General features: G+C 37.9%; 2 protein-coding genes and 1 non-coding gene across 4 annotated transcripts; 1 reads left to right on the plus strand and 2 right to left on the minus strand.

Moving 5' to 3' along the window:
• Positions 1-431: 431 nt before the first annotated feature.
• On the minus strand, positions 432-3,484 carry MEX (maltose excess protein 1-like, chloroplastic). 2 transcript variants are annotated; one of them, XR_530061.4, is made up of 9 exons: positions 3,044-3,484; positions 2,546-2,722; positions 2,087-2,377; positions 1,881-1,970; positions 1,491-1,592; positions 1,303-1,421; positions 1,032-1,114; positions 877-938; positions 432-715 (listed from the first exon to the last, which is right to left on the minus strand). XR_530061.4 is itself a non-coding variant. In NM_001294024.1 (9 exon segments), coding segments are annotated over 9 exon segments (1,278 nt in total).
• A 2,858-nt stretch (positions 3,485-6,342) lies between these two features.
• Positions 6,343-6,450, minus strand: LOC114826219 (small nucleolar RNA R71). Its single transcript, XR_003775138.1, has one exon. It is a non-coding gene; the product is annotated as a small nucleolar RNA R71 (small nucleolar RNA).
• Positions 6,451-7,249: 799 nt separating this feature from the next.
• LOC103410407 (uncharacterized) lies at positions 7,250-8,010 on the plus strand. Its single transcript, XM_008349111.1, has 3 exons — positions 7,250-7,316; positions 7,358-7,753; positions 7,835-8,010. The coding sequence occupies exons 1-3, from the start codon at positions 7,250-7,252 to the stop codon at positions 8,008-8,010; spliced, it is 639 nt and encodes a 212-aa protein (XP_008347333.1).
• Positions 8,011-12,147: the final 4,137 nt, after the last annotated feature.

The raw sequence follows: 12,147 nt of genomic DNA on the forward strand, positions 1-12,147 counted from the left end.
TCATATTTCATACATCACCACATCTTGAGTTTGATTCCTGTCGCTGGTGAATCATATGATAATGATCAGGAAGAGGTTGAACTGCCTTTGTAAATCTTTTCACTTCCAAAATGGTGAACTACCGTGATTAAGCCAATTACACCTGAATTTCACCAAAATATTGGTTCATTAATAAGAACTAGAATAGAATACGAGGTTTTTCCTCTTATCAGAGACCAATAAATGTATCTGCCGAAAACAGCCCACTAGCTTGATCAAACTAAGCACAACAAATTTAGAGCTACCAACCCTCCCATAGAAAGACTACAAATTTTCCCCACAAACTCGTATTGAAGAACTCCGACAGCAATGATGTTAGCGGATGCAATTGGTGTACATATCCTGGTTAAAACTACCGTTTAGGATCGTTCAAATGTAAATCCCACCTGACATCGCCACAACTACCGTAGATTAATTACTAAGCAGGTCACTGTAAAGACAGGACCTGGACTTTCAATGTATATTAATTAGTTATTGGAATTATATTACATATTTAATCGTAAGATATTATAACACGTCTTATTCCCTTGCGAGAACTGTTGCCAACTGCATTGAGGCTTCTTGACATTATCACCTCGACCGGATTCTCGAAGTTACAATCCAGAAACCAACTCTTTCAAAGATGTGAAAGGTGAGTCGTATTCGTTGACAACAGCATCTCTCCATACAGCCATTCCTGTTGGGAGAAAAATATCAGACAGAGCTCTTTATGTTCAACGAGTAAGCAACCTAAGCATATTTTAAATTTCATTATTTTTTTCTTTGTAAATACATTTATTTAGGGCGGGGATGCTGTATAAATTGATAGTACTACACTGAAGGGACAAAGAAACAAACCTATCCACAAAAACAAACCAGTTGTCGCTGCTAAGAAAAATTCCTTGCTGATACTGTTGAACCTGAAATTAAACACAAATAACCCAACGTTACTTAGTAGAGATCAAAATTCCCACCAAAATGAACATTAGAAAATCCAGTTGAAGAAGACGAACCAAAAATCAGAAACCATTACCAATACAAGCACACAATATTCCCATATCCATAAAAGAAAGAAGCCCAAGTAGAACCAGTGAACCTGCAGTCATTGTTGATAGTTATTCTTACTAAAACTCACGCGAGTGTGTGTGTATATATATATATATCAATTATCAAATCAACAAATATTTAGTTCAACCGTCAAAGATGTCTTGCAGCAGTTTAAGAAGGTCACTGAGATAGATAATTACCAAATTGACCAAAAAAAAAATAAAGAAAGATAATTACCACATCAAATCACGAATAAAAAGTGCGCGTGGGATCATAAGTCCATTTCCAATCATTGCAAGCAACATCGAGGAAGCTGATAAACCTTTGATATTGTCAGGATTTAGGAAATTTGTCCACTGAACAGGAGGCATTAATGGTGGTCAGATTAATGAAAAAAATTACCAACAGAAATTCTAAAATAGTACCATTTGTGAAACCGGCATCCACATGAAGAGAAGTGTAGCTGTCCATCCAGATATTGCTCCAACAAATTTTATGCCACCTTCAGAGAGTTTCCCCATTCGAGCCTGCAAATATTAGCAGCTCCATGTCTAAAAAGATGCAAAAAAGAATGACTTTGCATTTCTATCTTCATTTTGCAAAGAAGAAAAAGTTTTAAAGGAAAAAAAAGTAGTTCTCATTTCAGATGATAAATACAGAACAACTCATTCTAAAGACAAGAGGTTAACTTTAAAACAGTTTCCCATTAACCTTAATGGATTATGTGAAGATTCAAGTAATAGAATAAAGGTTTTTTTGAGAGTAAACAAAACTTACCATAACAATTTCAACCAAAAAATAAAAAAAAATCTTACCATAACAACAGCCACCACAGCTACAACAAAAGCCAATGCCCCAGGCAAGATACTGTTGGGTAGATATGGAACAAACGTAGACCACATAATCTATAATCATAATTGTTGACAAAAGATTAGTAAAATTGAGCAACTTTTCAGCGCCCTGCTTACCAATATGGAAAAAGACATGACTTTTAAGAGAGAGGGAGAGAGAGAGAGATCACTTGAGGAAGAACCGATAGCCCGCCAACAGTAATAAAGTCCTCCCAGAAGCGCCAGAGTCCAGCATTAAGCCAACCAAAGTAATTCAAGAAATTCAAAACAAGACCAGTTACGACAACAATGGAGGTAATGACAAAGTAAGGTAGAGGCATCGCATCTGCCATGGAAAGCTGTGCAAAAACCACATATAAGGAAATTACACCCAGTGTCTGAACCACAATGGCCTCATTCTCCCTCTTCTTCGCAAAATATGAAAGCAGGGAAAGGTTTCCAAGCAAACCGGTAAACATTCCCTGCATTTACAACATTCCTCCCTTGCTTAGGCTACTATGGTTGATTATTTTCTAATATAACCAGAAAATATTCATGTTCTAAGCAATAAGAAGCCTCCTCAATCCTCAATCGTCATTAATAAACTTATAAGGGGGTGGCAAATTAGCAATAGTGTGTTACCAACTTACCATCCATGGGACTGCCAAAAGGGCAGCTTTATTTCCTGCCAGAAGATTTTGGGCATTGAGGTAGATTTGAGGCATTTGCAGTAACAGAAATGGGAGATTTGATGCGCCGGAGAATTTTGCTGTCCACGAATTCCATTGCTCGAAACTAGTTTTGCTGCTCGAGGATTTCACTGATCCCTTTTCCCGAGAATGGGGAAAACAATTTGTTAATTTCAATTTTGAGCAATCAGAATGTATGTTAATGTTTGAGTTTGAGTTTGACCCAAATCAAGGGGCTGACAGTCACACAGTATATGATATTTATCAATTAAGACCAAATAACCAATGATAAACTAATTATTGGAGTTTCAAATCTATGAACATCATGTCATGTCAGAGAGAGAATCAAACAGTTATACATACAACGGGTAGATTGTTATCATAATATATGCATCGCATCGCTTAAGTTACAGATGAGGAGATGAACAGAGAGAGAGAAGATAGCACAAATAGTAGTACCTGGTGAAGAGGGTGAGGGACGTCGGAGTCAAGAGCGCTGAGAGTTGAGCGGCGCTGCAAAGGCAAACGCAAAGGGAGGGGATGGTAAGATTTGAACAAGAAGCATTGGCCTTGGCCCGCGGACGAAGAGACGGAGAGAGTGTTGCTGTTGGTGTTGTGTTGGATCGACGAGGAGGAGGAGGAGGAAGAGGCGGGAAAGGATTTCAGAAGATGATGTTGTTGCAGTCGAGGATGAGGAGGACGACCAGGTGTATACGAGGAGTACGGCACCACCATTAGACTCTCGGCCATTGATATTTGATTTGATTTGATTTACACTTTCCAGCACTCACTCACTGGATCTTGGGGAATTTGGGAAATTTGGAAAAATTGGAAATGGAAGCTTATTAACTTGCAGCGTCGAGATTGGGCATTTGTGCGTATCTCCAGATGACACGTGGAAAGTTGTATTTGCTTGCTCAACCTCATAAACTCATGAAACTCATGATATTGTCCAATCCAATCCAATCCAATCCAGTCCAACGTCCATGTGATATTTCCATGTGCGTGGAGAGCAAGCGCAAAACGCAAGTTTTAAGCAGGCAAGAGGAGCTAGATCACATAAACTTTTGCAGATCCAAAATTTCTGAATTAGTAATCATCTGAACAATTTTATCTCAAATTTCAAGATTCTGAAATACTTAAAATAGATTAGAGGTAGCCGTGTAAGGTATCCCGCATTAATTTTGTTAGGAATGACACTTCACTACCTCAAATATGTCATTATGACATTTAGCATCTAATTTCTGAATTAAACTTTTGTTTGTCACAAAATACCACTTACCATGAAGTCGTTCAAATTACCAAACCAAGTTAGAGAGATGCAGAGAGTGTATAGAGTTCAATATGTAAATTACAAAACCATATCGAAGTAGAAAGTTATTTCGAATTTCAAACTTGTCATTTGATCACTCATATATTTCATGTATTTATACCATCAATTTCTAAAGTCTTTGTGATGTTTTTGTGTTAAAATGGTTACATTTTACCTTATCTTGTGTTAGTGTGCAGTTAAATTTGCTTTAGGATCAATTTCACGCAAAAAGGAGAAAATGAAATAATAAAAACAAACAAAAGAATTGGAAGTCGAGCTTGTCTCCACGGGTGGTGTTTGAAAAAGAAATCAGAAAGCAAAGTGGGGGAGTGAGGATTAAGTGGAGCACTAGGAAGTGGGATGAGTTGGCCTTCCACTTGTAGCCTTGGTGCTTTGAAAAATCATTGCCTTATTGTTTAAGGCAACAGACGGCAAGATAGAAGAAGAAAAGGCAGATGGCACACGGAAGAAACATATAGAGGGAGAGCAGAGAAAAAAAAGAAGAAAGGGCACACGAACAGAACATAGCAGAGAAGATGAAGGGGAACGAACAGAGAATCAGAGAGGAACATAGCAGAAAAATAAGGGAGCCGCAGCTCCACATGGAAGGAGGATCGTAGAGCATCAGGAGATAACCTTCTTGTAAAAAAGGGTTGTCTCTTTCTTTGATTCTTCATGGATAATTTCTTATGTATTCAAATAATTATGTGTAACTAATTTCTTTTCGCTAGAGTGAAGCCATGAGCCGCAACATGATTACGTAGATTTCTCTTTCAATTGCTTAAGTGTTGTTACATGCTTGCTTTGATATTTTCAATCTCTAAATAAAACTATCTATGTGTCTTGATGATTGATCACCATTATGATGCTTAGAAAAGTCATTGGATGCAATTTTGAACGAATGTCACGTTAAAATTGGTTATGCTTCTTGTGATTGAGGATTGTAATTTCTTCTAAGGTAAATATCATACTCTTAGGGATTACATGGTTTGACAAAGGGATTTTCATCAAGATTAATGAATCATTATGTTTATATTTAATCCAAATGTCATGGATAAATTGCATGTAGTGGTATGCGTTTTAACTTGAATGTCACAAGTAAAACATACACAAGGAAAACCCAACCTTCAAAGCATATGTGTTTTCGATTACTTAAGCAATTGGAAGAGCTACGTAGGAGTGCTGTTGGTAAATGTTGAACTCTAGCATATTGTCAATCTATTTTTCTTCAATCATTTATTTTATCTTGAATTTTCTCATTTACTTGTTTTGTTTAGTTGAATCATTATTTCTATAAGCCATTTTTTTTAAATGTTTGTTTAAGTCACGTACAATAGTATTTAGTTTTGTTGAATTAGAGTAGTTCTTAGAGTTAACTAAGTTAAATACACAAAAGCTTATAAATTGTTTATACCAGTCCCTGAGGAGATCGACCTTGCTTGAGCCATTCTATACTACAACACTTGTTCTCTTGCAAGAATTTTCTATGGTTTAACCCTTTGTTTTACAAGTGGTAAAATCGCTATCAAGAAATTGGTTGTCGGGGACTGTGCCAATAGTTCCCGAGCTTTTGTGTTTATTTTTCTTATGCTTATGTTTATGTCTTACTTTTATTAATCATTAAAAAAACAGCAATTAATTTAGTTGAGTTTCGATCTTTGATTAAGTACAATGGATGTGTGGTGTGAGATTTTTGTCTTTGTTTAACTAACTAGTGGTTGCCAATTTGCATAAACTGTGTTTTTTATTCATCTAGGTTTACTTACTTTCTTTTCCTTTTTGTTGTTTAGTTAGTTTCTGTTAAGTTTTATTTTATTTTACTTTTATTTTTATTGTGGCTTAATATTTCTGTTGTTTGTTCAGGTGTAGTATATGGTGGTTGGAACAAGGTCCAAGAATCAAGTGCTTATTCCTTACGATCCTGAGAAATGCAAGGAAGTTAGCTAGAGAAAAATATTTAGCACAAGATTCCAACCTTGGTGATACTTTTCTTAAGGATTTGTTCCGTGATCCTAAGAACAGCACATCTATTTTCCAACCTTTGGCACCAGTTGCACACATGGCCCTAGCCTTACCTACAACAGGTCAACCTTTAAGGAATTCATTAGCAGCGAGAGTCAATGCAGTGCCAAGGTGCATTATATATCCAGATGTGGAAGATGGGACAACCTTTGAAATCAAACCTCACATCCTCAACATATTGCCATCCTTTCATGGGTTGCCAAACAGTGATCCCAACATGCATTTGGTTGATTTTATTGAGGCATGTGACAACACCATAATCAGAGGTTTCTCTTATGAAGCTATCAAGTTACACTTGTTCCCGTTCTCTTTGAAGGACAAAGCCAATGCGTGGCTGCATTCTCTGCCTGCCAATAACATTACAACATGGATAGAATTGCAATAAAAATTTCTCAATAAGTTTTTTCCTTCTTCCAAGACTCTTGCACTCAAGAAAGAGATATTGGCTTTCGCTCAAAAGCCAAACGAGTCTTTCCATGAAGCTTGGGAACGGTATAATGAGATGTACACAAAATGTCCTCATGCTAGGTTTGATTCTAACATTCAAATGAACATATTTTATGATGGTCTCAATGCCACCACCAAGAGTCAAGTGAATGCATCTGCTGGAGGGTCACTAATGTCAAAATCAGTAAGGGAAGCATTTGAGTTATTTGATATGATGGCTTCTGAATCCCAACAATGGACAGAAGAACAAACACAAAAGAAGGGAGTTTTTAAGATTTCTCAGAGTTCTCCTAATGTTTCTGCTCAAATTGCTAAAATGGAGAAGAATTTTAATGCCAAGTTTGCTGCCTTAATGTAGGTCTCTTCCATGCCCAATGCCCAAGAAGCTTGCATCATTTGTAGTGAGACAACTCATGACATCACTCAATACCCCAACAAGGATAGCTACCCTGAGTTTGTGCAAGAGCATGTGAATATGGTGAATAATTTCATTAGACCCAGAAGTGACCCTTATTCCAATACATATAATCCTGGGTGGAAGAACCATCCCAATCTTAGTTGAGGTGGCAACCAACAGCCACGTCAATACCAACAGTCTTACCAATCAACTAGTGAGACTAAGAAACCATATCTTGAAGATCAAATGTCACAGATAGCTCAACATATGTCCGCTCTCTCTAATAGCACCAACAATTTTGTCCAATCCACACAAACTAGCATTTAGAATCTCACGGCATCAGTGGGAAATTTGGAGACTCAAGTTGGACAGCTTGCTACCATGTTCAATGAAAGAGAGAAAGGAAAGTTCCCGAGCCAATATGAGCAAAATCCAAGAGGGATAGAGCATTGCAAAGTAATACAGACATTGAGAAGTGGCAAGAGCTATGACAACAAAGAAGTGGTGCACCACGAAGCCAAAGTGGAAGAAGAAGAGCTTACTGAAAGTGCACTGTTAGTTGCAAAGTCTCGATTATAGGCTATTTCTGCAGCAGGTATTTCAGATCCTAGTGCAAGTGACAAAGTGCAATCTCGACCCAACTTTGATGTAAACAAGGAAAAAGGTCTTGGTAGTTTATTTGCACCTTATGACAAGCCACCATACAAGCCACCTTTGCCATTTCCACAACGACAGCAACAACGTTCCAAGGATCAACAATGCATTGAATTCATGAAGACGTTGGCTAAGGTTCAAATTAATTTGCCTCTATTAGATGCTATTAAACAGATCCCATCATATGCCAAATTTCTGAAGGAGCTATGTTCTAAAAAGAAAAAGTTCTTGGAATACGAGAAGGTGATTTTAACTGAGCAATGCAGTGTTGTCCTTTTACATAAGCTACCACCCAAGAAGAAAGATTCGGGGAGTTTCACTATCTCTTGTACTATTGGTAATCTTTATTTTCATAAAGTATTGATTGATTTAGGAGCAAGTGTTAACCTTATGCCTTATTCTGTTTTTCAAAAATTAGGTGAAGGAGAACTCAAGCCCACATCTGTGAGTCTTCAATTGGCAGATAGGTCTGTGACTTATCCTTTGGGTATTCTGGAAGATGTGATAATTAAAGTGGATAAATTCTATCTCCCAGCTGATTTCATTGTACTTGACATGGAGGAAGACAAGGAAGTGCCTCTCATTTTAGGCTGATCGTTCATGGCCACCGCCCGGACACTTATTGATGTGGAAGCAGGTACTTTAACCTTAAGAGTGCAAGGAGAGTCTGTTGTATTCAAACTTTTTGAAGCTATCAAGCGTCCTCTCGAACTTGAAGAGTGTTTTCATGTTGATATTTTGGATGGGATTGTGCATGCAAACTTTGCCTCACGATCATCTAATGATGAGCTGTTAACTTGCCTCACCAACCATGATGCTACTTTATCTATGGAAGAAAATGTGGTGGACGTCATTGCTGCATTGGATAGTGCACCAATTCATAATCCAAAGTGGCGACATGTTTATGAAAGCCTTGGAGTGCCTAAGCAGCCCACTATTCCTTCAAATGAGCAAGCTCCGAAGTTAGAGCTCAAGCTACTACCGAGCCACCTCAAGTATGCTCATCTCGGGGTGAACGAAACCTTGCCTGTTATTATTGCTGCTGATCTTAATGACACGGAGGAAGACAAATTACTAAGAGTTCTTCGCAAGTATCAAGATGCTCTGGGGTGGACACTTGCTGACATAAAGGGCATTAGTCCAGCTTTGTGCATGCATAGGATTTTTATGGAGGCTAGGACTAAACCAATTGTTGAAGCTCAAAGACGTCTAAATCTGATCATGAAGGAAATTGTAAGAGTTGAGGTGATGAAGTTACTCGATGCAGGTATCATTTATCCAATCTTGGATAGCAAATGGGTGAGCCCGACTCAGGTGGTTCCAAAGAAAACTGGTATTACTGTGGTGAAGAATGATAACAACGAGCTTGTGCCTACAAGGATGACCACCGGATGGCGAATGTGTGTTAACTATAGAAAGCCCAATAACAGCACTAGAAATGATCATTTTCCGCTGCCATTCATTGATCAGATGCTCGAGAGACTAGCTGGTCATTCTTTCTATTGTTTCTTAGATGGTTATTCAGGGTACAACCAAATTCCAATTGCCCCTGAGGATCAAGAGAAGACAACGTTTACATGCCCTTTTGGTATATTTGTATACAGACGAATGCCATTTGGATTGTGCAACGCTCTTGCCACTTTCCAACGTTGCATGATGAGTATTTTTTCTGGAATGGTTGAAAATATTGTCGAGGTTTTTATGGATGACTTTTCTGTTTTTGGTAATTCTTTCGATATATGTTTGGATAACTTGCCTTTGGTTTTGGAAAGATGCAGGGAGACTAATCTTGTGTTAAATTGGGAGAAATGCCATTTTATGGTTAAGCATGGCATTGTGCTAGGACATCTAATTTCAAGCAAAGGAATAGAGGTCGACAAGGCAAAGATTGAGGTGATCGTCAAATTACCACCACCAACGTCTGTGAATAATGTGAGATCTTTCTTGGGACATGTTGGTTTTTATCGAAGATTCATCAAGGATTTTTCCAAAATTAGTCGTCCTCTTTGTAATTTACTTGCTAAAGATGCTTGTTTTGATTTTAATGCAGATTGTCTTGATGCTTTCAACAAATTGAAGGATATTCTCACATCAGCCCCAATTATAACAGCTCTAAATTGGACCCTTCCTTTTGAGCTCATGTGCGATGCTTCCGATTACGCTGTGGGTGCTGTCCTTGGTCAGCGACGTGACAAGCTCCCCCATGTTATATATTATGTCAGCCGCACTTTGAATGATGCTCAGCTGCATTATGCCACTACGGAAAAAGAATTACTTGCAGTGGTATTTGCTCTTGAAAAGTTTCGATCGTACTTAATTGGTGCTAAAGTCATTGTGTATTTTGATCATTCTTTTCTCAAGTACTTATTGTCTAAAAAAGAGGCAAAACCACGATTGATTCGATGGGTCCTTCTCTTGCAAGAGTTTGATTTGGAGATCTTAGATAAAAAATGACATGAGAATGTTGTGGTGGATTATCTCTCAAGATAAGTAAATGCAAGCACTGATGAAGCAGATTCATTGCCCCTGCAAGAGAGCTTTCCAGACGAGCAACTTCTAGCAGTTACTCATCAAGTACCATGGTATACTGACATCACAAATTATTTGGCATCTGGAGAAAAACCATCAGAGTTCAGTTACCAACAAAGGAAAAAGTTCCTCTCCACTGTAAAACACTACTTTTGGGATAAGCCATACCTTTTCAAGCATTGCCAAGATCAAATCATTCGTCGGTATGTCCCCTTAGAAGAACAAGAAAGCATTTTGAAGTTTGCTCACCACTATGCATGTGGTGGTCATTTTGGACCAAGAAGGACAGCGGCCAAGATCTTACAGAGTGGTTTCTTTTGGCCATCTTTATTCAAAGATGCATACCTATGCTACCAGGCTTGTGATAAGTGTCAAAGAGTTGGAAATCTTTCTCAGAGAAATGAGATGCCCCAACAAAGTATTTTGGTGATTGAACTATTTGATGTTTGGGGTATAGACTTCATGGGACCTTTCCCTTCTTCATATGGCAATCTTTACATCTTGGTGGCGGTTGATTATGTCTCTAAGTGGGTGGAGGCAATAGCTTCTCTAACATGCAAAAGTTCTGTGGTGTTGGGTTTCTTGCAGAATACTATTTTTCCCCGATTTAGAGTACCTCGTGCTATCATCAGTGACGAAGGTACGCATTTCTTAAACCGCACCATGGCTACCCTTTGTGCCAAGTATCATATTCACCATCGCATAGCCACCCCATACCATCCACAGACATCTGGACAAGTTGAAGTATCTAATCGGGAGCTCAAGAGGATTCTTGAGAAAACTGTTAGTTCATCTCGAAAGGATTGGAGTTTAAAGCTTACTGATGCTTTGTGGGCATATAGGACAGCTTATAAGACACCAATTGGGATGTCTCCTTTTCGTTTGGTGTATGGGAAAGCTTGCCATCTGCCTATGGAACTTGAGCACAAGGCATATTGGGCTATTAAGCACCTCAATTTTGACTACCAGGCAGTTGGAGAGAAGCAGAAGCTGCAGTTGAATGAACTGGAAGAAATAAGGAATGATGCTTATGAGAATACAAAGATTTACAACGATAAGACCAAGAAATTTCATGATGCTCACATCCTTCGTAAAGAGTTTCAACCGGGTTAGAAGGTTTTGCTTTTTAATTCGAGACTGAAACTATTCCCAGGAAAGCTCAAATCACGTTGGAATGGTCCATATCGTGTTGTACATGTCCATCTTCATGGGGCTGTGGATATCCAAAACATGCAAAATGGTTTTGTCTTCAAAGTTAATGGACATCACTTGAAGTTATACAAGGAGTCTCCATATGATCTTGCTAAAGATTCCATCACTTTGAAGGAACCTGTTATTTGAATCAAATTGCCAACAGGATGTCTAGCTCTAGACAGTAACTAAAGCGCTTCTTGGGAGGCAACCCAAGCTTTCTATCTTTCATCTTTATTTTGAATAATTTTAAATGTTCTTGTTCTGTTTTTCTCTTGTTTTCTGGTTTGTGTGTTTAAGTCCTACTTTTGTTCCCTTATGCAGGTAATGATTTTGCAGTCTCTACCACAACTTCTTGCAAAGTTTCTTAATCTCACGGGTTACGCACACATTTGTTATGCATAATGGGACGTGTTGAAACAAGTTTGGGGATGATTTGGAATTCTACCATGGAACAAAAATGCATTTTTACTGCTGCTCTCCTCGCCTACACAAATTGGTGTATTCTTTCCTTTTCTTTTTGTGTATTGATTTCATTTTGTATTTCTTTCCTTCCATTTTTATGTCTTATTGTTAAAAATTCCTTTCATTATCATTGGGGACAATGCTATAATTAAGTTTGGGGGTGGAAATATATTTCGTTAGTTTACTTCATGTTTAAAAAAAAAAAATTGCTTTTTTGTTGTTGTTTGTAGCTACTTCTAAATTCAATGATGATATTTGATCTTAATTTCCTTCTTACTTTCAAGAAGTCTAAGTTCTTTTCGTTGTCTTTGTGTTAACTATGATTTCCAGCAATCAACTTGAAAAATAAATGTGCCTAGTCTTGTCAATGTGAAACTTGAGCATGATTTAACGTTTCATATGTGAATCATGTGAGATTTGTAAACCTTGTGAGTTTTTGAGCCTTTACATGATTGAACCATTATGCATCAATCTCATTCCTTCTTGTGCGTATGATCTCACTGTACATGTATCTCTAGAACTTGCTTTATACTTCTCGATTCATTA

The sequence above is a fragment of the Malus domestica genome, chromosome 07 (genome assembly GCF_042453785.1).
Source record: "Malus domestica chromosome 07, GDT2T_hap1".
In the NCBI taxonomy this organism is placed as follows: domain Eukaryota; kingdom Viridiplantae; phylum Streptophyta; class Magnoliopsida; order Rosales; family Rosaceae; genus Malus; species Malus domestica.

What these genes read in the sequence shown, in the direction of transcription:
- LOC103410407 (XM_008349111.1), top strand. Translation starts at nt 7,250, where the DNA reads ATGACAACAAAGAAGTGGTGCACCACGAAGCCAAAGTGGAAGAAGAAG. An exon ending in GAGCTTACTGAAAGTGCACT is followed by an intron (nt 7,317 to 7,357) that starts GTTAGTTGCAAA and finishes TTTCTGCAGCAG; the next exon opens with GTATTTCAGATCCTAGTGCA. An exon ending in CACTATCTCTTGTACTATTG is followed by an intron (nt 7,754 to 7,834) that starts GTAATCTTTATT and finishes TTCAAAAATTAG; the next exon opens with GTGAAGGAGAACTCAAGCCC.